Here is a 24,709-nt window from a genome sequence, read left to right as displayed (position 1 = left end):
TGTAGCAGTAAGTCAGAGTGGTGGGAGATGTTCAAGATCAGGGCGGCGAGATTCTTCCGCCAGCTCTCTAGCCTCAGGAGCCTGAGTAAGTACCGTCTTTATCAGGGCCTGAGGAGGAAACTCGAACATCTCGTCTCGACTGGAGGTAGCTGAGAGGATATCTCCAGAGTGAAGTCTGTGCTCAAGGGGTGCCAGTATAATAGGCACGCATCTTTGGTTTTTGAGGGGAACTTCGGGAAGTACCACTCGCCCGACCCCCCTACAGAAATAGTGAGTACAGCTCTGGAGTATAATACAGGATGTAACTCAGGATCAGTACAGGATAAGTAATGTATGTACACAGTGACTCCACCAGCAGAATAGTGAGTGCAGCTCTGGAGTATAATACAGCATGTAACTCAGGATCAGTACGGGATAAGTAATATATGTACACAGTGACTCCACTAGCAGAATAGTGAGTGCAGCTCTGGAGTATAATACAGGATATAACTCAGGATCAGTACAGGATGAGTAATGTATGTACACAGTGACTCCACCAGCAGAATAGTGAGTGCAGCTCTGGTGTATAATACAGGATGTAAGTCAGGATCAGTACAGGATAAGTAATGTATGTACACAGTGACTCCACCAGAAGAATAGTGAGTGCAGCTCTGGAGTATAATACAGGATGTAAGTCAGGATCAGTACAGGATAAGTAATGTATGTACACAGTGACTCCACCAGCAGAATAGTGAGTGCAGCTCTGGAGTATAATACAGCATGTAACTCAGGATCAGTACAGGATAAGTAATGTATGCACACAGTGATTCCACCAGCAGAATAGGGAGTGCAGCTCTGGGGTATAATACAGGATGTAACTCAGGATCAGTACAGGACAAGTAATGTATGTACCCAGTGACTCCACCAGCAGAATAGTGAGTGCAGCTCTGGGGTATAATACAGGATGTAACTCAGGATCAGTACAGGATAAGTAATGTATGTACCCAGTGACTCCACCAGCAGAATAGTGAGTGCAGCTCTGGAGTATAATACAGCATGTAACTCAGGATCAGTACAGCATAAGTGATGTAATGTAATTAGGAAATTCCTGCTGTTAAATCCTTTCTGTTTTTGCAGCATCTAAAGAAATCCTGGCAGGTTCCCTTTAATTTTGAGGAATAGAAGACTTGTTCTATTTTCGGAGCATCTCCAGATAATCCCGTTTATCCTCAATGCGCTTAAATGCCTTTACTGTATGGAAATTGGTGAAAAGGCAAAAGAGATTATTGTAATAAAGCAGAATCCCGGCTTGTGCCATCCACGCAGCGTCCACTCCAAGTGTTACAATGGTTCCTGTAGAGGAGCGGTCCTTGGGGGTCATTCTCTGCAAGCAGCGCACGTGCCTACTCTTCCATCTATTCTTCCACAGGATCTTGCAATTTTTGTTAAATTCCTAAGATTTTCTCAAGCAGTAAATGACATGCAGATAACGCTTTTCATAAATGAAATGTCAGACAGATGAAATGAATGATATGAAACGCACCAGCGCTGCCATAATGTGGAGATATTTTCGTATAACGGACAAGTTAATTTAACAAATTTTGTATTCTGACATCACACTTTCCATATTCTTATCAGCCTGCATCCGCCGTGCATGTCAGAAACTGATGAGTGTAAAGAGACGAGCGGCACTATGTGGACGCTGCTTATCTCTTCCTGCAGAGGTGGCTGATGCAGATCACTTAGTGGGGAGTTCCTTCTCTCTATCACTAATGAAGTGACTCGTTGTTCTCCCTCTGTCTAAGAGGTTCTTCAGCAGCTGCAGTGTGTATTGTACTGTAGAGAGGGAGCGCTATTCTGCCATCTCCTCTACAAAATGCAGCTTACAGCCGCTGTCTGGCGGCCCTAGCTCCACGTGTTAAGCCCTTGCAGCGTCCGAGTAGCGGCGCTTCAATATGGGGGAGACCCCGGGTAAACTAGATGGATGTCACCGGTGGCTCTGCAATCTTTCCCTGCAATGATGACAGGTGGCCTGACTTGGTCACTCACAGTGACAAAAGGAGTTACTACGGTTAGCAATTATCAACGGTGGTTTGTCACGTGACGCCAGTACATAGTAACATAGTTCGTTAGGCTGAATGAAGACAATGTCCATCTAGTGCAGCCTGTCTAGCCTCCTGTTTTGTTGATCCAGAGGAAGGCAAAAAACCCCAAGGGCCAGAAGCCAATTAGCCCTTTTGGGGAAAAAATTCCTTCCCGACTCCCTAATGACAATCAGACTGTTCCCTGGATCAACCCCTAATAGTTCCTACCTGCCTGTATACCAGGATTAACAAATAATCTTAGATTTATAGTTTATAATATCCTTCCTCTCCAGAAAGACATCAAGTCCCCTTTTAAACTCCTCTAAGAATTTTGCCATCACCACATCCTCAGGCAGAGAGTTCCACAGTCTCACTGCTCTAACAGTAAAGAATCCCTTTCTGTGTTGGTGATGAAACCTGCTTTCCTCTAAACGTAGCGGATGCCCTCTTGTTACGGTTGCAGTCCTGGGTGTAAACAGATCTTGGAACAGATCCTTGTATTGTCCTCTCATGTACTTATACATAGTTATTTGGTCGCCTCTTCCTTAACGGACTCAAAGGGATAATGAAGAAATAATTGACACGAGTCCTGGTAGCTTTGATTTGTAAACTGGAGGTACTCAATTTACTTCAGCTTTTAGTAAAATTCATAAAATAACAAGTACGGTGCATCAGTAATGGCAGAAGTAATGTTTTGTATGGACAACGACGTTGCTCCAAGTTCCAGTTTAGTACAATAAAGTCTAAATTTCAACTCTCTCTCACTTTGTGTTTAAGGGTTACTCAGTAAGAATTCCCACAGTCCTAGTTATCTGAGGATTATTTTCCTGAAGATTACTATGCAGCTTGGTGAAGTTACTTAAAACGTGGGCCTCTTTCACTTTCCCTGGCTTTACTTTTAACAGGGGCTCGTGTAGCTCACTGTTGTGTAGATGGGTCCCAATCCTTCTCCTCCACACTGCACTTAATTTTGGAAGCTTGTAAATGCTTGCTTCTGATTCCGGACAACGTTTATCCTCTCCAGACTGCTGTGCACCTCTTCTTACGTCCTACTCCTCCAACAACCTCCCCACTTCTCCCTCTAATGCCTCCTTCACTTCCTCTCCTTACTCCCGCACTTTCTCCAAAACCTCCCAACATCCTGCCTTGCCCTGCTCACTTTCCTGCTCTTCAATCTCACCCTTCCCACTCTACCAATTAGGGATAGACTGACAAGCAGCCAATCAGCAGCCAGCTGTTGCCAAGTAGTTAGCCTAAGCTCGTGAAGAAAAAGGGAAAGACAGGGTCTTTCAGACGTACGACACCCTCAGTGTCTCAGTATGATCACATAGCCTGGTGCTGCAGGACTTGTGACTGTGTGGCTACCCTGAAGGACCACCAGGGCCATGACACCCTGGCCCCTCCAGTGTGGGTCTTAGCCGGGAGGGGGATAGGGAGTAAGCAGATAACGCTGCCCATTAGCACTGGTGAAAGGCGCCTCCACTGCCCAAGTGCTACAGCTGGGGAGGGGAGAAAGAGAGCTGTAGAGAAGATGAACACAGCGCTGGTTAAAATCCCCGCACCCCTGCCAGACCAGCGGCAGGGAGCTGGGAGGTTCAGAGTGCAGGAAAGCACTAAGAAAGGTGTGACATAAATAGCATGTCACTATTCAGAAGATCTCCCCCCGAATAGGGATAATGGAGAAGTAGCCCACCCGCAGCCCAAAGATCCTTAGCCTTACTAGGTGCAGTAGGCACCCTATAAATAGCATAAAAAGCTGTGCCACAGCTCAGTGGGTGGCATCAGCAGAACAGCAGGCACATCAGCAATGCAGAAGGGGGATCCAGCAGAGGCCTATGTGTGATGTGGCATCACTGTCCCCATACTGGGGAGCAGTGCAGTAGAGAACAGCAGAGCCGGAAGAGAGACATGATGTCCAGATGACAAAAGGGCCTGATGACCCGGGGGCCAAACATGACGCAGTGCCTCACGGAAGGAGAAGAAGCCTCCCTTCCCGCAGGGAACTCAGTCCCTGAAGAAGCAGACGGCGTTGTGAACTCGAGATGATGACAGCTGTAATGCCAGTGCAATGACATTAGTGTGCGCACACTTTTAGGGATGAAGATGGACTGATACGGACTGGGGGGAGCAGCTCCCCAACGGGGTCCTAGTGATGGGGGGATGGTGACGGGTTCTGGGAAAGTCTGTTAATGTGAAGTGTAACACTTTATGTGACGGGGGACAAGACAGTTTGAGTAGTGCTGCTATGCCTTAGCAAGAGATTATGTAAGATGTCTGTTCACACTTACGGTGCGTCGATTCCACTGTGACGCGGAGCTGCCAGACTGGTGATGCACTCCGGCACCTGCGGTGTGTGCGGCTGCGATGCTGCTATGGATGCTGTGCTGCGGACCCTCGAAAATGTAATATGGAGTACGACAATGAATATGACGCGCTACTATGAAGATGTCTAGTTAGGAGCGAGTCACAGCGCCTGATCCCGCTGAGATGTTACCCTGTTATGTGTGAACACTGGCTGAGGACTACATGACGTCTAAGTACCCAGTGCCCTCCTGCGGAGCGAAGCAGGCCGACCGCGTCCGTCAAGGAAAGGTTATTTTCATAAGAAAAAAAAGAATGCGTCCTCTGCCTGCCAACGCCGCACCATCCTGAACAACATAATAAGCACCTCAGCTGCTGCAGAACATCATAACAGACACTGCAGCTGCTGCAGAACATTATAATGCATCTCAGCTGCTGCAGAAACCCATAGCAAACACCTCAGCTGCTGCAGAAGAGGATACTACATATCTCAGATACTACAGAACATAATAATGCATATCAGCTGCTGCAGAACCTCATAATAAACATCTCAGCTGCTGCAGAACATCATAATACACACTTCAGATACTGCAGAAGCTCATAATATACATCACATGTGCTACAGAACATCATAATACATGCCTTACCGGCTGCAGGACCTTCTAACACTTATCTCAGCTGCTGCAGAACATCATAATACACGTCTCAGTTGCTGCAGAAGATGATACTACATACCTCAGATACGGCCCAACATTATAATGCATCTCAGCTGCTGCAGAACCTCATAATATGCACCACATCTGCTGCAGAACCTTATAATACATGCCTTACCGGCTGCAGGACCTCATAACACTTACCTTAGCTGCTGCAGAACATCATAATACAAGCTTCAGCTGCTGTAGAACCTCATAATACATGTCTCAGATACAGCAGAACCTCATGATACAGACTTCAGCTGCTTCTGAACATCATAATATACAACTCAGCTGCTGCAGAACATCATAGTATACATTAGAGCAATCAGTATGGAGGGCGGATGAAAAGAGTCGCCTCACTTGTTATACAGGACGATGTCCGGCCTCCAGATCAGCTCCGAGGGGATCCGGATGGATGTGACATTCTCATATTCCAGGGGGTCCCAGCGCAGCTTGTAGTCATGCCATTCCTGCAGGAGGGGCACAGATAACATGCAGGTAAGTCAGCAGCTCCTTCAGATGCCAGTAGGGTAACTACCAGGTGGTGTCAAGAAGAAGGCGACATTCTTGGGGTTGGTGGGGTTTTCAGGGGTGGGACCTTCACTGGATGGGTGATAAAAGTTAATTCTGGTATGACCCCCTTAATGTTGGACTAGTGAACCAGTAAGATCTACAACACAAAGACTAAGAGATCGGTCAGCGACTTACTGATTGTTTCTGTGTCTTACGTTTTCTTCTCCTTTGGTGAGACGAGCAAAAGGGCAGCGATTCTAACTGGTTACTGTATGGGACTGGTGTTACTGCCACGGGCGGTCATCTATAGAGGAAGGGCACCTGGTGGCACCCGGGTTTCATCAACCTTGCAGAGGTCCTTCTGAGGCAACTTACCTGTTTGACCCAGACATTGGTCGTCATCATCTGGTTCTTCTCATCCTGCAGACAACATAAATGGGTCAGTGACATATTGACAGGGATCAAGCGGAGAAGGAACAAGACTGACAGATCATCAATGTATCACGTCATCCACCGCTAGACAAGCAATGTAATACACAGCCCACGGCCACTGAGCCACCTCACCTATCTGGGTACGGCTACTGTTGGCTGTCTCCTTGGTTTTTTAAGTAAATGATGGGGGGCCAAGACTTATATGGACCCCCAGTCAGTAGATTTTTTCTGTTCAGCATAGTCATAGTGGGGTTGTTTGGTCACCACAGCAGCTACATTACAGGACTAAGGTTCAGCGAACCAAACCAGTTAAACTTTGCTGGAGGAAGAAGAGGAAAAAGAAGAGAAAGAAGAAGAATGAAGAGAAAGAGGTGGAAGAAGAGAAGGAAAATGAAGAAGAAGAAGAGGAGGATGGAGAAGAGGAAGAAAAAGAATGACGAGATAGAGGTTAAAGAAGAAGAGAAGGTAGAAAAGGAGGACGAGGGAGAAGAAGAAGAGGAGGAAAAGGAGAAGAAAGCGGAGGAGGCAAAAGAGGAGAAGAAGAAGGAAGAAAAATAATAAGAGGAAGTAAAGGAGGAAGAAGATGAGAAGGAGGAATAAGAAGGAAGAGAAATAGATGGAAGAGGAGAAAGAGCAGGAGGAATGTTTTGAACTACTGGGGTTCAAATCTGACCAAGGACAACATCTGCATGCAAAGTGTCCTTCTCCTTCTGGAGGATCTGACATGTTCATTCATTACATTGGATATCCTACTCATTTCAATGGAAAACGTGTGATGCCCCATTTCACCTGCGGCAGCGCTGCAAGGAAATGGAACACTTACTGCTGGGTTCCTCACAGATTGATGACTCCGGGTCCATCAGTGGGAAAATCTGTAATCAGCTTATCATTAAAAAAAGTACAATAGAGACCCCTTATAATGAATTTTAATTATATTTATATTTTAAAGTGCCGGGGTGGGCTGGTACTGTGAGTTAACGCACTTCATTATACATATAATACAATGACCGGCCTCTTTATTAGACCCCATCTAGTAGCGTTGGACTTCCTTTGGTCTTCAGAACTGCAGCAGTTCGTCGTTGTGTAGATTTTACTAGATGATGAAATCGTTCTGCAGGAGAATCGGCCCCTGCGGACAGGAAGCTTCTTGTAGTCGCCGCAGATTAGATGGCGGTGCTGACATGTTCTGACCAGCTGACAGGAAGGGGTCAGCGATTTATCCTGCTTGTGCCAAATTCTGACTCCCATCAGCACGGGGCAACAGAAATCTGGATCCATCTGACCAGGTTATATTTTTCGGCTGCTCAGTGATACAAGTTTTGCGCTCTTTTGCCCGCTGGAGTTGCCCTGTTCTGTTTCTCTTAGACACAATGGCGCTGGAACTGGTCGTCTGCTGTTATAGCCCATCGAGATGTGCATTCAAATACATTAGTTGAGGCTCCAGCATTGTATTTGGCTGCCCCTGACTGTACAATGACTGTTGGCCAGAATGATTCCTGACATCCCCCTCTGACCCCTTTCGGTGATGAGTTGTTTCCATCCACTGGATCGCCTTTCGCTGGATGTTTTTCATCGATCACGCCGGTCTCAGTACACTCGCCACACTGGTACATGATAAAACCCCCTGTGGTTGGCAGTGAGACCCTGGCTAGACTAGTCGCTCAGATTGCTGGATTTTCCAATCTAAGGCCACTTTCACACAGCTGTGAAACCCGCGTGAGGTTTGTGCGTCGCACGAATATGATCCTCATTCTTTTTAAATTGAGTAATATACATGAACAGTCTTTTCCGGCACCGCATTGCCGTACAAAAGAAAATTGCTGTCGCTTCCTCGAAACACATCGCCTATGGTTCTCAGTGGGACAGTAAAACGCACCGCATGGCGTGAGATGTGCACGAAAGTGGGATGCGGGGGTTCCCATTAGTTACTCTCCGATCCTCCAACACAGCTGATAGCCACACCGGAGCATCACTGCTTTACTGAAGTGACATTGCAGTAAAAAACGTACGGACCGACCGAGTCTCTCCGCCAAATATCATGTTCGCCCGTGTGTAGGTAGCCTAATGTGGATTCACACAAACTGATTCATGTAAACCTTGTCACTACAGATGAGCGAACGGACTCGTGTAGGGCGATTTCGCAATCGAGCACCGCTTTTTTCGAGTAACTGACTACTGGGGCGAAAAGATTCGGGGGGCGCCGGGGGTGAGCGGGGGGTTGCAGAGGGGAGTGGGGGGGGGAGCGAGAGAGAGGGCTCCCCCCTGTTCCCCACTGCTACCCCCCGCTCCACCACGCCGCCCCCCGAATCTTTTCGCCCGAGTAGTCAGTTACTCGAAAAAAGCGGTGCTCGATTGCGAAATCGCCCTAAACGAGTCCGTTCGCTCATCTCTAGTTGTCACGTTATTTTATACCGCACCCCGGGGTCACGGGGATAATTTCCATACAGGGAAGCTCCAATTGTGAGACGGCCGGGGGCTCTGATAAAGGGGACATTCAGTGTGTATCTCTGTTATCGGTTGTGGACTTTCTGTCATTCTTCATATATTCGCCTGGCACAGAATCAGTTAGAGGATGCCAGCTGATTTCTGCCATACATTTCTCATGCCCGCCCCGGGCTCAGGCTTTCTTCCGCTCTTGCCATAGCACCACCTGCTACATTAGCGCTTGGTGCAGTGAGAGGTTGTTGTGCCAGTCGTGCCAGGGTGTGCAGTAATGCAGAGCCCATTCTGTAGGTGCCAGAGGAGCCCGGAGATAATTGATTATCCGGATGAGGGATATAATGGGTAAACATACATAGAGCTAGAGGCGGTCATAATGCCATTAGTGACTCATCTCAACCACTATCAATTATTGAGGCGGCTTCACACCACTCAGCGCTGTCATTACTATTTACAAAAATGATTTATTTTCTGGACACTTCGGTTGTCATGACAACAGAACGCGGGGAGCGATGGCATTTAAGCTACAGAAAGATACGTAAAGGGGTTGTCCAGTTGTAAACTACTGACGGCATGAATAATTACTATTATAATAGATTGGCAAGGGATCTACCACGCAGGATCCCCACTGATCAGCTGTTGCAGACACTACAGTGGCCAGGCATGGTATTGCAGGCTAAGTTCCCATTCACTTCAATGCAAGCTGGGCCTGCAGTACCAAGCTTGGCCACCACAAAGAGAACGGCGCTGTCTGCTGAGGCCCCCCTTGGCCTATAAGAGGCTCTCAGAGGCTCCTTGTGTGCAGTGACCTCTTCCTCCGCTTGTGTAGAGCTTGTTGGCCACTGGACTCCTCTACGACGCAGGGAAGAGATTTCACCCCGTTACCAGAGGGGGGCGCATTATTGGGATGTGAGAAGCTGGATGGTCGTATCCATGAATGGCATGCAAGACAAAAGTGAGGGCAGCAGCTCCCCCAGATTCAGCCATTACATATGTATGAGTTCTGAGGTACGTGTTTCTGTTACTACAACTATCTTAGCCATGGATTACGTGCACCTTCACATTTAAAGGGGTTTTCCTTGATCAGCTTGGGTTCGTCGCTCAGGACCTGACCAATCAGCTGAGCAAGGAACTGCTGTCAATGCTGCAAATGCACAGAGGTCGGAGCTGAAGCAGCGGAAGTCTCAGGCTGACCTTTATGTAGTGGCCGATGCTTGTAACTGCAGGCACACCTTGCATTGATTTCAATGAGAGTCGTGCCTGCAGTTACAAGCACCGGCCGCTACATAGAGGTCAGCCTGAGACTTCTGCTGCTTCAGCTCTGACCTCTGTGTATTTGCAACACTGACAGTATGCGCCTGCTCAGCTGATCGGTCGGGTCCCAGACAATGGACCCCAGCCGATCAACTATCGATGACCTATCCTGAGGATAGGTCATCGATAGCATTTTCCAAAACCCCTTTAATTTATTTGTTGGAGGCCTTTGGCCCAAAGAGAGGTGTCTTTTATAGCTAGTTCCCCATCCATCTCGGGTGCGGCGGATGGGCCCACATGCTTTGATCACAATATGTGCTAAGGGCCTTGTACTATGTGATTTGTATAAACAGTTATGCAGTTTCATGAATCTCTTCACTGTGTATGACCCTGTGCGCTGAAGCACTTGTCTCTGTTACTGTATGGGTTGCAGCCATGGCTTACCTGCAGCTTCACATGTAATGTATATAGCAACAGTTCATTTGTATGCAAAGAGCAGCGCACCCCACATAATTCATGCATCGCTGCATACCTAGGCAGATCATTCAGGAGTCTACAAGAGCTGGATGGCTCCAGCCCATATGGAAGCTGTGATAAGAACCAGAGATGTAGCTAGGCATGACTTCACACAAGGATAAATGTTGAGTTCACTGCCCTCAGCTGGGCATGCCAAAGGGACTTGTTGGCGAGTCCCATCACCCAGCGTTCATGCCTCGGCAGCCGCTGTACAGGTAGCGGTGCCCTTAACGAGGACCCTATTGCTACTTATTGTACCTGATTACTCCTTAACCAGCTGCTCAGGAGTCTAGGAACGATGGGTAACTATGACCACTGTTGGTTGTACCGCCATATTAGTTATTACCCAGCTTTCCCAGGCTCTGTCCTAACTATAGAGGTAAATGCTCTTTAAAAAAGCTAATGGGCTATAATATAAATAAAGTGGAGTCAGTTACCGTCATTACCATATGAGAAGAGACAGCCAGGACAGGGCTGATGGAATTTATGGCACAGACCCAGCAATGCAGGACATGGCGAGAATATCTATTAACCCGAGCGAGGAGTGCGGAGACTCCATACCCCACTGACTATGTATACTAAGGCTGCAGAGCACTTCTGAAATGTCAAGGCAACTCTCCGATTTCCGTCAAAATCTTGTCCCGGGACTGAAGGAGAGAGTTATACTACATGCTGTTGGTCTTCTGTGCCTGTGACCCTCTCATTGGCCGATTCTGGGTCCCATCATCCAAGATGGCCAATGCAATCTTCAGACTGTTTAATTCCTAAAGTGTACTGGTAGTGTTAGACTACCAATGCACTATACCTGCTTTCTGATTGGCCAGCACTGTGCACGTGATCAGCAATGGCCAATCAGAAAGCAGTATTAATTAGGTAGCTAGAAAATTGCACCTGCCATCTTGGATGGCTGAAATCAGGATCCCAAATCAGCGGATCATAGGGACATTGGCAGAGAAGGACAACAACAGGTAGTGTACTGCGCCCTCCTATCATGGGACCGAAATTTGTCCTATAACTATAGGGTTGCTTTAATTCCTTCCCACCCCAGGAGGTAAATGTACGTCTTGGTTTGGAAGCAGTTCCTGTGAATGGACATACTTTTATATCCTATAGATAGTGAACACTCAGAAACTGAGCTCATGCCATCTGCATGGCGTCTGTGACCAACAGCCAGCCTCCCACTGCAACAGTGAGGATCAGTGAGAACACCGATCCCCGCTGTTAATCCCTTTCATGCCTTGATCAATGTTGAACGCAGAATGTAAAGAGTTCACATAGGGAGGGTGCTCCCTCTGTGATGTCATCAGCCCTCAATGTCGTGCAATCGTGGAGGGCCGAGGGGTTTTCATGGCTACCAGTCGTCCGGGCCCGCCATGGTCTGTAATCGCTATGAGAAGCGATAATGCATTGCAGTTCAGAAATACTGCAGATTCAGGTCACCCACAGGGACATAGAAGAATGTTAAAAAAATAAATAAAAGAAGGAAAAAAAAACATGTAAAAAAAATAAAAAACAACACTTTTGCGCACATTCCCCTCCTTGTTTAAAATATACGTTAAAAAATGTAAAAATCCACATTGTCGCATTCATCACAACCTGTACAATAAATCGAACACACTTTTTATCCTGCACGGAAAATTCCTTTAAAAAAAACCCCATCAAAACAACGGAGCGAAAATGATTTTTTTTTATTCCTTTCGCTTCTCAAAAAAACACAATAAAAGTGATTAAAAAAAAACTGTATGTACCAGAAAATGGTATAAATAGAGACTACAACTCTACACGCAAAAACAAGCTCTAACAGGGCTCAGTCGATGGGAAAATGAAAAAAAGTTATGGGACCTTGTATGCAGCGATGGAAAAAAGAAAATGTTTTTCCAAAAAAAAGGGTTTTTACTTTGCAAAAATAGAAAAACCTAAAAAAATCGACATAATTTTGTTATTGTCGTAATCGTACCGACCCGCAGAAAAAACGTATTGCATCATATATGCTGCATGATTAATGTTGTAAAAAAAAACTAAAATCAATGGCATTTATGAATTTTTCTGCCCTCCAAAAAAATGTATCTAAGTTATACAATACATCATATGTACCCAAAAATGGTACCAATAAAAACTACAGCGCGCCACGCAAAGCAAAACCCTCCTACGGCCATTACCATGCAAAAATAAATAGTTATGGCTTTTGAAAAGTGGAGATGAAAATCCCCCAAAAGTCATGACGTCCTTATGGCCAAAATAGGCCGTGTCACTAAGGGTTAACTATTGGAGATGAGCGAGCATACTCGCTAAGGCTAACTACTCGAGCGAGTAGTGCCTTAGTCAAGTACCTGCCCGCTCGTCTCTAAAGATTCAGCTGCCGGCGCGGATGACTGGTGAGTTGCGACGGTGAGCAGGGGTGAGCACGGGGGATCTCCCCTCCGTTCCTCCCCGCTCTCCCCGCCCGCCGCCGGCACCCGAATCTTTAGAGACGAGCGGGGAGATACTCGGCTAAGGCACTACTCGCTCGAGTAGTTTGCCTTAGCGAGTATACTCGCTCATCTCTATTAACTATGATGACCTCTGTTGACCATGAAGGTCTTCGAATGTCAAAGATTGAGAGTAGCAAAAAAATGGAGCCATATGGACTATTTCACCAAGACCAGGAGAAGTTTTCAGAATTGTCTTTTGGACCATCCATGATCAAGACTTCTAGGGGACTTTTTGTATAGTCCACCTGTCCCTCTAATACACCAAAATACTGAACCTTCTGCATCATGACTAGTTATGTCCCACCTTGCTGATCAACCATGACCTTCACTGATCATGGACATGTAGTAGGGTCTTGTTTCTTGGGTTTGGTCGAACTTTAATATCTACATGTATAGTGTTTTATATGTCTTCCTGTGCCTTTAAGTGGGGTAGAGCATAAATACCAAGGCCTGACTCAGGCTCCCTATCTACAGGAACATGGAGTTTTTAGTATTTTTGACCTATGTTCTGCCCAAGAAGACCAAGGAAGGCAAAGATGGCATCCACAAGCTTGGAAGAGAATCTCTACCACTCATCTCAATGGAAGTAAAAACAAAAAACTTTACTGCAACTTGTTAAAATCAGGTCAATTAGGTGTTTTGAACCTACCAGCATGGTTCTCAGCCAAAGCATCGTCTGCTAATGAGGACACCCTGCGTTAGGCATAATAAGAGTTAAATTGCTCTCTCACACACATAACTTACGGCCCGGCTGTTGTAAAGTCCTCATTAGGAAACGACGCTATGACTGAGAATCGCGCTGTTGGGCTCAAAACACATAAGCATCTTTCCTCGGAACGCTTTGATTTGTTTTTAACAAGATGCAATAAAGATTCTTGTTTTTACTTCAATGGGGCCGAGTGCTGGATGTGATCCTATTATCCTGACAAGCGGATTACCTACTGGAGTTTATTCTGAGCGCTACCCGAGCTATGAAGCGTCACGCCATGCCTGTCAGGATTAAATGGCGCGGTAAGATGAAAACTTTTATTTTTGGGGACCCTGACAGACTTCTCATAGGAAGTGATGGCAGCGCCTCCCATGTCATCCGTGTCGTTAAAGAAATCTTCTATACACATATGCACACACAGAACAGCCCCTTTATTAGAGCCCTTGGTCCTTTCAGGATTGGCGCTAATATATGGAAATTCTCCCGGTGACCCCGGAGCATAAAATCACGTGACCAGTTTTCTGTGGATCAGTTTCAGTTTGAATCCACATTAGATAGAAAAATCCAGCGATCTGAGCGACTTCCAACGAGCAAGCCTTTATGCTGCCTGAGGCAAACTATTAAATGTCCCCCCAAACACACACACAAAACCCTGAAAGTGCCAATACACAAGATACCCAACACATATTTGAACCATTGAGACTTGTCTGAAGTGACAAAGAAATAGTGCCCACCTTAATGGCCCCCAGTAGTAATATTGAACCCCTTAATAGCCCCAGTAGTAACAGTGACTCCGTTAGTGGTCCCAGTAGTACTAGTGGTCCAAGTAGTAATAGTGACACCATTAGTAGTCTCAGTAGTAATAACAACCCCATTACTAGTCTCAGTAGCAATAGTGCCCTCCATAGTGGCTCTAGGAGTAATAGTGTCCCCTATAGTGACCTAGTAGTAATTTCAATTATATCTGTTGAGCTGTGTCTGACTCTTGGATACTCTGTAGGCCAGTCCTCCCAATGCTTCTCTATGGCTTCTTTCAATTGCCTTCTTGATGGTGTCCAGCCAATGTGACTTTGGTCTTCCCTGTTTCCTTTTACTATTGACCATTCCAAGTGGCACCTCTTTTTCCAGCGAATTCGCCCTCATCATATGTTCAAAGTAAGTCAATCCCTGTCTCATGATCCGGCCTTCCAGGGACCCCTCTGGGTTGATGCGGTACAGGACTGCTTTGTTATTGACCCTAGCTGTCCAGGGGATTCGTAGAAGTTGTCTCCAACACCAGCTCAAAAGCGTCAATTTTTCTTCTGTCTGGTATCCTCAATGTCCACGTCTTACAGCCATATGTTGCAATCAGGAAAAAACGATGGCTGTGATTAACCTTCATTTAATGGTGACAGAGACATCCTTGCACTTCCATATTGGGTCCATGTTCACATGGCCGTACACCCCAATGCTAATCAACACCTTATCTCAGCTGTCGAGCTGCCACTATGATCGATGAGGGACCCAAGGAATACTAATCTATTAACCACTTTATTTCCTCCCTGTTGACCTTTGTGTGGACTTCCTCGTTGGTGGTGGTCATGGTCTTTGTCTTCTTGATGTTCAGGTGAAGTCCCATCTTCTCACTTTCTTCTTTTAGTTTCAGGACCAGCTTCTTCAGATGCTTTGCTGCTGAGCTTCTTCTGATGCTCGCTTGCCTTTCCATGATCCACCTCTGGTTCTGCCCTTGTGGAGTCCAGCTTGAACATCAGGAAGTTCCTGGTAAAGGATATTGCCCTAACCCTTCTGGATGATTTTCAGAGGCACCTTGCTGGCGTGGGGAATCAGAGTGATTGTTCTATAGTTTCCACAGTCCTGGACATCGCCCTTTGGCAATGGGAGGAAAACTGATTTTTTTCCAATCCTTTGGCCCTGTGCAGGCCCTCCAGATTGTCCAGCACAGTGGGGTCAGTGCAGCTCTTGGGACTGGTTGGAGAAGCTCTGCAGAGATTGCATTGATCCCAGGTGGTTTACTGTTTGGTAGCTGCCTCATTGCCAACTTTACTTCACTTTCCAGCAGGTCTGATTCCAGATCCTCTTGGCCCTCATGTTCCTTTGGGTGGTCACTGCTGCCACCAGCGTATAGTTCTGTATATTCTTTCCATCTCTTCTCTCTCCAAGAAAAGCCAGGAAAGACAAGAACAACTCACGATGCAGATGAAGAAGTCTTGACTTCACCTATAAGAAGGGTCACACCAGGGACTTATTTGCCACTGTGAAACAGAGAAAGAAGCCTTTCTCCGCTCACCAAGCAGCCAGTAGCAATAGTGACCCACTTAATGGCCCCAGAAGTAACCCTGTTAGTGGTCTTAGTAGTAAAACTGACCTTGTTAGTGGTCCCAGGAGTTACAGTAACCCCGCTAGGCACCTCAGTAGAAATAATAACCCCTTTAGTGGTCTCCATATTAATTGTGACCCCATAGTGGTCCTAGTAGTAATAGTACCTCCATTGCTGGTCCCAGTATTAGTAGTGTTCTCCATAGTGAATCCAGAAGTAATAATGACCCATATGCTGTCCCCAGTAGTAAATGGGACCCCCATGGAGGCTTTAGTAGTGATCACCATAGTGGCCCCCCTAGTAATAGTGCCCCGACAATGGACTCAGCAGTGGTAGTGTTTCCCATAGTGGCCCCATTATTAACAGTGTTCCCTGTAGTGGACCTTGGGCAACAACCTGACAAGCACTGAACTCGCTGTGCCTGCTGCTCTCTCCAAATGACCCCTGCTTTGTGATCTGTCTATGACCTTTGACCTCGCTCCTTGGAATCTGTGCAGAAGTGTGAATGCCGGGGAGACGTCATGGGTCACAGACTAAGTACAACAGTGGAGGCCACTAAATGAGTTCAGTGTTTGCCGGGTTGCTGCCCGACTTAGCAAGTATTTGTTTTTGGCCATTAATAAAGGCAGTAAAAAAGAAATACCAGCTGGGTGGCAACCCCTCGCCCCCTCCCTGAGGTCCTGCACACTACCGCCTGAGCCGGCAGTCTCAGGTCGCATCATGTAAGGGGCGCCACTGCCAACAGGGTCTGGTCATCAGCACTAGACTAGCCAGGATTTCACTGCCAACTTTGTGGGGATTTTTTGTATAATGGTGTGCAGTATACCAAGAATGGCATGGTGGAAGAAAAGATCCAACGAAAGGGGATCCTGTGCATGGAAACAACTCATTAACAAAAGGCGTCAGAGGAGGATGTCAGGAATCATTCTGATCAACAGGTACTGAATAGTCAAGAGCAGCCAAATACAACACTGGTGCTCCAACTAATGCACAGGTTACAGTGTCTGTGTAATTAAACCCTAAGAGAAACAGAAAGGTGAGACTCAGGTCAGAGGCGTAACTTGAAGCTCCTGGGCCCCAATGCAAAACCTGGAACGGGGCCACCAACTATAATGCTTTATTCATAGTACTAGGCTTCCTATATGGAGAAGAGAGGCCTTATGGGCCCCTAAGGATCCTGGGCCCGGGTGCAACCGCATCCCCTGCACCCTCTATAGTTACGCCCCTGACTCCAGTGCACAAAATAGTGCAAAGATTGTATCAGTGAGCAGCAGCAAAACATCTCCTGGTCAGATGGATCCAGATTTCTGTTGCTGATGGGAGGTCAGAATTTGGCACAAGCAGCATGAATCGATGACCCCTTCCTGTCAGCTGGTCAGAACATGTCAGCACCTCCATCTAATCTCGAGCTACTACAAGAAGCTTCCTGTCCACAGGGGCCGATATTCCTGCAAAATGATTCCATCATCTAGTGGGGTCTACGCCATGACGAAGTGCTGTGGTTCTGAAGGCCAAAGGAGTCCAATGCGCTACTAGATGGGGATCTAATAAAGGGGCCGATCAATGTGGCTTGTTGGTATGAGGTTATCCATAGCAATCAATGGAAAAACTAACGAGTAAATGGTTACCCTACACAACACGCCTCTTCTCAATCTCTTGACTAATTTTTGTATATCTCCCCTGCTGTGCTTCATTGACTTTTACAAGTGAGTTCTTATCGTCCAGGAGCCTTCTGGGATTCTTAAAAACTGGGTAAGCTCCCGACTAATTAGGAAAAACAAGTGTTTTAATTACTATAAATACATCCTAATTGTGGCTCCAGGGAACATCACATCTGTACAAGAGCCCAAATATTTATTTATGCATCAGTCAATGTCTTGGGATTGAGCGGAGAGGGGGGAGATTAAAGGGAAGTCTTGCGGAAACCAATCTCCCAGTAGCTGCTGTAGATGCCAGTATGATAAAAGGGAGAAAAAAAGTAAAGACTAATTAAGGTGGAACCGACAATATTCAGACATGTACAGAATAGTGAGCACTTCTCCAAGGAGAGCAGCGTTAGGGCTCCTGCACAAGGGCAGATTTGATTTGCGGAATCCAGAGCAGGCGTCTGTCCCCGGGTACCGCAGCAAATACTGCCCATAGCCTCCTATGGAGAACTGCCGCTTCCTGCACATGAGCGGAAATCAACCTTGATGTCCGCTCATGGTAGAAAAATCGCAGCATGCTCCCTTTCTGTGTGGTTTCCGTCTGGACGGCTTCCATTGAAGTCAATAGAAGCCGTCCATCCCGCGGCCCTTCCACAATCATCATTGCAGAAAGGTCGCTGGATCCGAGTCATTGCCTAGCGACTGCGCGGCATAATCCAAACTGCACATGTGCGGCATCTGAGCCGGAGGCTTGCCATTGCAGAGGAGACCAAGGGGATGTTCTTTAGATAGTTGTCGCGGCTAGCTCTATGATCACCCCCTGGCCATGGCGGTAAGGGCCTAGCTTGGATCACTCGCAGAGGCAAAAATAGAACAAACAAAGTGTAGATGGTGGCAATAAATCTCCATGGTATTGTCACGTGACGCCAGTACCTCTTTTCGAGTAATTAGTCACTTGTCAATAAATAACAGATTCCACATAAAGTTAACTTTCAAAACCAGAAGTACACAGTTTCCTTAACTCATGATATTTAACCTTGATTTTCCAAGGCTACAGCAAGATGACAACTTAGACACAACACTTCTTACACACTTTCTTCCTGACTTGTTTCAGTTGCACACTCTCACACGTTCTCTTGGGAGGCACTTTCCTTCCCGTTACTAGGTGTCCACAGCCCAATTTATCTGAAGTGACAATTCCCGGGGGTACTATCCTGACGCGACATTCCTCTTGCTACACCTGTCTCTTGCCCTTCGGTTGTCCAGCTGTACATCTCCGCTGGCACTCCTCCAAGCTATTGCCTCTTATTGTAGTCTTGTTGTTGGCATGTCTCGCAAAATGTGAGACGTACCTAAGGCTCTGCAGGGGCAGAATCATAAATCCGCTTCAGTCTCACTCTAACTCATCCTCCGCCACCGACTACACATCTGCAACCTCTCTCTCTTTCTAGCTCCAACCTCCTCGCAAGACTACCCACAACTCATAGGTTAAGTATGTCACAAGACATACTTCTACAAAACAGTTCACACGAGACAGACACACATTTAACCTTACAACACCCCAACTCCAGGCCACTATATAGGCATGCTGGCATGACAGCCGGCACTTCCACAGTACAGATAAAGAAGAATTCAGACGGGTAAGCGGGGTCAACGAAGCCTTGTAGGAGCTGTGAAGAATCACACACATTGTCTGCCCTCGCTCAGGGGGTCTCACAGGACATTGGAGCATCCATTAGCACCAGAAGTCTCCGTAGGGAACGGTATGGGATGGGTTTTTCATGTAAAAAAATCCCACAGAAGGTTCTAATTTTTGTCCATAGTATAAAATACGTGCGGGAAACTTAGCGCAAGTCCTATATTTTCTTGCCCCTACTACCGTGTTTCCCCGAAAATAAGACAGTGTCTTATATTAATTTTTGTTCAAAAAGGTTTAACTTTTTTACATGTATAGCTGCCTGGACACTATTTAAATTGACTTTTTTAATTAACTGTTAGCAGGGCTTAATTTTGGAGTAGGGCTTATATTTCAAGCATCCTCAAAAAGCCTAAAAAATCATTTTGCATCCTCAAAAATTCTGGAAAATCATGCTATATCTTATTTTCAGGGAAGCAGGGTATTAACTAGAATCCTGGTAATTAAAATGAAACCATTGAAATCCCGCATAACGGGACAAAACACACCCATCTGTTTAAGCCTTAAAATTGACCATTAAAGTCTATGGCATAGTGCAAATATGCTGCAAATACGCAGTTACATGAGTATCCTCTCCGTTTTTCAGAAAAAAGTGACATCAATTGGGCCATCTCGCATTTCTCTTTTTGCGTGTGTGAAAAATGCAGTAAATACAGATGCAATGTGGACATAAAAGAACACACAGCAAAAAAGCATCAACATGTAGGGAAAATGTGGGCTTTACAAGATCCAAAATTGCATTAACCCATGTAAATGAGCCTTTAGTTAGATAGAAAAGTGCGGCAGCCGTCTTGGATGACCAAAAATGACCCAAAACTGATGGATCAGAGGGGCGGCAGAGAAGAACAACTGCAGTCCCGCAACAGAATTTTCTCCCGAAATTGGAGGGTCGCTTCAAGATCAGACAACTGAAAGTCACTTACCACATCAATGAGCTGGGCGATGGAAAGACCGAACCGGACAAGGACGGCATCGGATATATTGGCCACCGGGCGCGACCACTTGTTGTACCCCATGAACAGCTTTTTCAGCAGCCTCTCCTCTGCATGAGCGCGGGTCTCGATGTGACACAGAGCTGGAAGAAAGAGCATTCATGTGTTATACGATGGCGAGACTGGAGGTCGTGGAAAGAACAACACCTGCATGGACTGCCGTACTGAAGATCACTCCATCGTTAGAGATCGGATTACCATCAGACCCAAAAAGTTTAGTATCTGATACTTTTTGTGTAAGGAGGGAGGTCAGATCAGAGTTTGTCCTGTAATGAGCTCTGTCATAGTGGCTAAAGTTATGTAATCTGCATGGTGTAAGGAGTGACCTCTACTGGACGTTATAGATTACTGCAGTTTGTGTATTTCTCTATGGAGTGTTGTATGTGACTTCCCATTGGCTGCAGAGGTCAGGTGGGAGAGATGTAGGACTTGAGATCATAGAGAGCTGCAAGCTGGAGAGCAATTCTGGCACTTAGCCTTAAGGCCTTTTTCATACTGGCTACAGGATGCATATATGTGCAGCTTATGGTTTCCAATGGGTTCTTTCAGGATACAAAACATCTCATGTGAAAGAACTCACTGGATACCATAAGCTTCACATAGATGCATTTTGTAGCCCGTGTGAAACTGGCCTAAGAGAGACTGCATTGCTGGGAGAACAATCTGCCAAGGAAGTGAGATGTGTCTTGGAGAATCTGTGTTTGTCAAAGGGACAGTTGCACAAGAAAGCAGGCAGACGGTGTTTGAGAAGCGCAGCTCCATAACGAGCCAGAGCTGATATCACTGAGAGAAGAAAGCTGCAGAGACTACAGCTAGAGAGACTGCTACAAAGGATGCACTTCATCCTGCAGATCTGAAAATTAGGGTACCCCCAACTGACGTCCAAAGACGCGTCACCTATGTTACAGTACCAAACACGGTGGAAATATGTAAGTGGGGTTGGTCCTCAGGAAATGGCACAACATGTGCACACAGGTAGTGACTTCAGCTTGACACCAGAGGAATACATATTCATCTGCCAGTTGCAAACAAGTTATCGGACAACACTTGCGTTACTTTCGGACGGTGCGGATGACCGCCATTGCTGGGTTGAAACGTCCAGCAGTACTACCACGTGTTCTACAGTTGAAGAGTTGCTGATCTTTGTGATGTATAGCAGATTGTCGCCTGCCCCTAATGCAACATTTGAGTTGTGGTCACTTTAAGGGCAGGGGTGGTGGCTGCGTGCGCGAACTGGAGGGCCACATGCTACTGAATTCACTACAGTCTTGAAAGAAGACGTCTTTCACCTTTCTTACCATGGGGGACTGGAGATTGGAGTGGCGCCTCCGCTTATTCACTGAGCCACCGAAGTTATACCATTCTTGAGCCCATGGGTTTGTGCATCCTCAGCATCTGTTCTGTATTTTGGCGTAACATGGATGGCAGATTCACCTGTGTGAATGAGCTCTTGTAAATGGCCCTTTAACCCCTTCCTGCAACAGGACGTACCGGTACGTCCTGGGGATAGCGTGGGATCACATAAGATCCCGCGCTATCCTGCAGCGGGAGCCAGCTGTCAGTCCCAGCCGGCGCCCCGCTGTTAACCCCTTCCCTGCCGCGATCTAAGTAGATCGCGGCAGGGAAAGAGTTCACAGAGGGATCGCGCTCCCTCTGTGTCTCCTGCCGGCTCTCGCCTGTCACCATAGCAACAGGATGCCACACAGTGGCGTCCTGTATTGCCTGTGCCTATAATTGCTGTACAAGTAATAAGGCATGGCAGAGCAGTAGCCCTGCCATGCCTTATGACAGCGATCATAGGCATAGTGCTGCAAGTCCCTCAGAGGGAGTCAAATTGTGTAAAAAAAAAGAAAAGAAAAGTGTAAAAAAAAGAAAAATGTAAAAAAAAAATGTAAAAAAACCCCTTTTTTATGCTTTTTCTAATATTAGCATAAAAAAAGGGAAAAAAAATTAAAACCCCACATATTGGGTATTGACACGTCCGTAACGATGTGTACAAAAAGTTGAACACACTTTTTATTTTGTACGACAAAAAGCGTTAAAAAAACACTAAAAAAAGAGGCAAAATGCTAAATTTTAGCATTTTGCCTCCCAAATAATGCAATAAAAGTGATCAAAAAAGCCGTACATTCCCCAAAATGGAACCAATAAAAACTACAGCTCGTGTCACAAAAAATAAGCCCTTATAGAGCTCCGTACATAGAAAAATAAAAAAGTTACAGGACTTTGAATGCAGCTATAGAGAAAAAAAAAAGATTTCCAAAAAAAAAGGGGTTTTTATTGCAAAAAAGTGTAAAAACCTAAAAAAAAAATATAACAATTTTGGTATCGTTGTAACCGTACCGACCCGCAGAAAAAATTTAGTGTGTCATTTATGCTGCATGATTAACGCTGTAAAAAAAAGAAAAAGAAATCTATGGCAGAATTGATGCGTTTTCTCTCCCTGTTATCATTAAAAAAAAATTAAAAAATTTTACGATATTGTCTTTGTACCCAAAAGTGGCACCGATAAAAACTACAGCTCGCCACGCAAAGAATAAGCCCTTATACGGCCGCGTCCAGGGAAAAATAAAAAAGTTATGGCTTTTGAAAAATGGAGATGGAAAAATACCAAAAAATCGCTTGGTCCTCAACGCCAAAATAGGCCATGTCATTAAGGGGTTAAAGGAGACCGCAATGCTGATGTGGCCCTTGGTGGAAATGAATTAGACACCCCTGATCTATATTATTGTCAACCTGTCCTGCCACTACTCGTGGGTTTGGGAAAAATGAAGCTAGCCACAGACACTGAGCAATGTGTCCAACGATAGAGAGGACGGGCTACACTTACCTCCCCGCTGTTCATACTTCATCAGAGACCCTGAATCCAGCATTTCATATCACCATATGTAAATTATGCCAATGGGCGGTCCATTACTAGAAAGCGGTCCTGGGCTCTCTGCATTACGCAACTCTTAACCCCTCCTCCTGGTTTTTGATTGATGGCTCAACCATAAAGCTAGCAGCCAATCAAGAGCAAGGTGTAGGGGCTGAGGATCGCTAAAATGCAGAAAGTGCAGGATCAATCATCTAGTAATGGACCGCCCATTGGACTGTTCTAGCCTTATTTACATACAGCGCACATTGATATCAAAAGCCAATTTGGGGGTTCTTGATGAAGTATAAGCAGCGAGAGAGATATGCGCAACCTGTCCCCCATGTCAGCATACCCCATTGTGCTGGTTTAGTAGTCGCAGACATGCTAACAAATGTCCTACAAGAAATAGAATGGCATCGTATTTTGCATGTCGCCCAGAGCGCCTTTTTCTAATAAACCAACCCTATGCTCTCCTACCAAAAGTAATTGGACACCTGGGAAAGAATCCAAAGTTGTATTTATTTCCATATGGTAATACTTAGTGGGGATTCTTTGGCCGTAATGACATCAAGTACTCTCTGTGGCATACTTTCTACTAACCTCTGATACACTTCAGCTGGCATTTCCCTCCATTCATCCTGCAAAAGTCTGACGAGTTCTCTGAAAGAAGATGCATCAGTCCGTCTACAAGGGTACAAGGAGCGTCATCATTTGAGCAATGTAAGAACACTCTATGGAGTGATGAATCACACTACCCATCTTCACATCAGTACCCGGGTGTGGAGGATCATGGGGAACGCATTTTGCTTGAGAGTGTTCTGCCAACAGAGCTTCAGCAGAGGTTCCGTTATGATCTGAGGATGTCTTACATGGCATGGTCTCAGTCCGTTGGTTGTAGTGACAAGATCCATGAACACAGAGGTGAACCCTGACATTCTAGACCATAATGTGCTGCCGACAATATGGCAATACTCTGGGAATGGTCGGCCATACTTCCAAGAAGACAATGCGCCTTGTCATATATCCAACCCTGTGTTACATTGGTTTGAGGATATGGATGCTCCATGATTGGACTGGCTGCACCGACCTGACCCAAACCCTAATGAACATCTATAGGACGAACTAGAACATCAGGTCAGGAAATATGAACAGCGTGCATCATCTTTGAGAAAACTCTGCAGACATTTGCAGGATGAATGGAGGGAAATATCAGCCGCAGTATATCAGATATTAGTAGAAAGTATGCCACGGAGAGCATCCCATGTCATTAGGACCAAAGGAGCCCCATTAAGTATTAACATGTGGACATAAATACTACTCTGGGTTCTTGCTCACGTGTCCACTTACCTTTGGTAGGATGGTGTATGTCAGCCTATTTATTCACTATCATGTAAAGCAAAATTAACCCACTGATATATCCTTATCGCATGTACCACTCAATAAACTCAGCTCTGCTATGTTAGTATATGTAGAATTTCATGCCGCTAATAAATCATTTTCGCAGTGGTCATGGTTATCTGTAATAGTCTTGTGCAGAAACATCTCGCGCTGGCAGAGGCTGGGCAAGAGCTGCAGCGGGTAAGTGGGTCGCCAGCCTCTAGGGAAGCCCATGCATAATCTATGACCTTTCCGTAATGGGTTAGAACCAACTTACAAGAAATAACAGGTCCTTCTGTTAGCTGTTGTTAACCCCATCATCCCCCAATGCCTCATTCACCAGGGTCCAGGGGATTTTCATTGCCTCACTAACAAATGAATGGATCTACATGGTCCAGGAGAAATACGTCACCGGTGACCGGAGTGGTCTT

The 24,709-nt window shown here is 46.0% G+C and overlaps 1 protein-coding gene across 1 annotated transcript in view; it reads right to left on the bottom strand.

Moving 5' to 3' along the window:
* The window catches only part of CHRNA4 (cholinergic receptor nicotinic alpha 4 subunit), a 77,724-nt gene that overhangs the window by 34,835 nt on the left and 18,180 nt on the right, over positions 1–24,709 (bottom strand). Inside the window, exons 2-4 of the mRNA XM_066586669.1 lie at positions 19,976–20,127; positions 5,948–5,992; positions 5,420–5,529 (exon numbers count right to left, since the gene is read on the bottom strand). Of these exons, the coding sequence (XP_066442766.1) occupies positions 5,420–5,529; positions 5,948–5,992; positions 19,976–20,127 (307 nt within the window). The remainder of the gene's footprint in view (positions 1–5,419; positions 5,530–5,947; positions 5,993–19,975; positions 20,128–24,709) is intronic.

This window comes from Eleutherodactylus coqui, chromosome 13 (assembly GCF_035609145.1).
Source record: "Eleutherodactylus coqui strain aEleCoq1 chromosome 13, aEleCoq1.hap1, whole genome shotgun sequence".
Lineage (NCBI taxonomy): Eukaryota > Metazoa > Chordata > Amphibia > Anura > Eleutherodactylidae > Eleutherodactylus > Eleutherodactylus coqui.
This window is presented reverse-complemented; position numbering and strand designations above follow the sequence as displayed.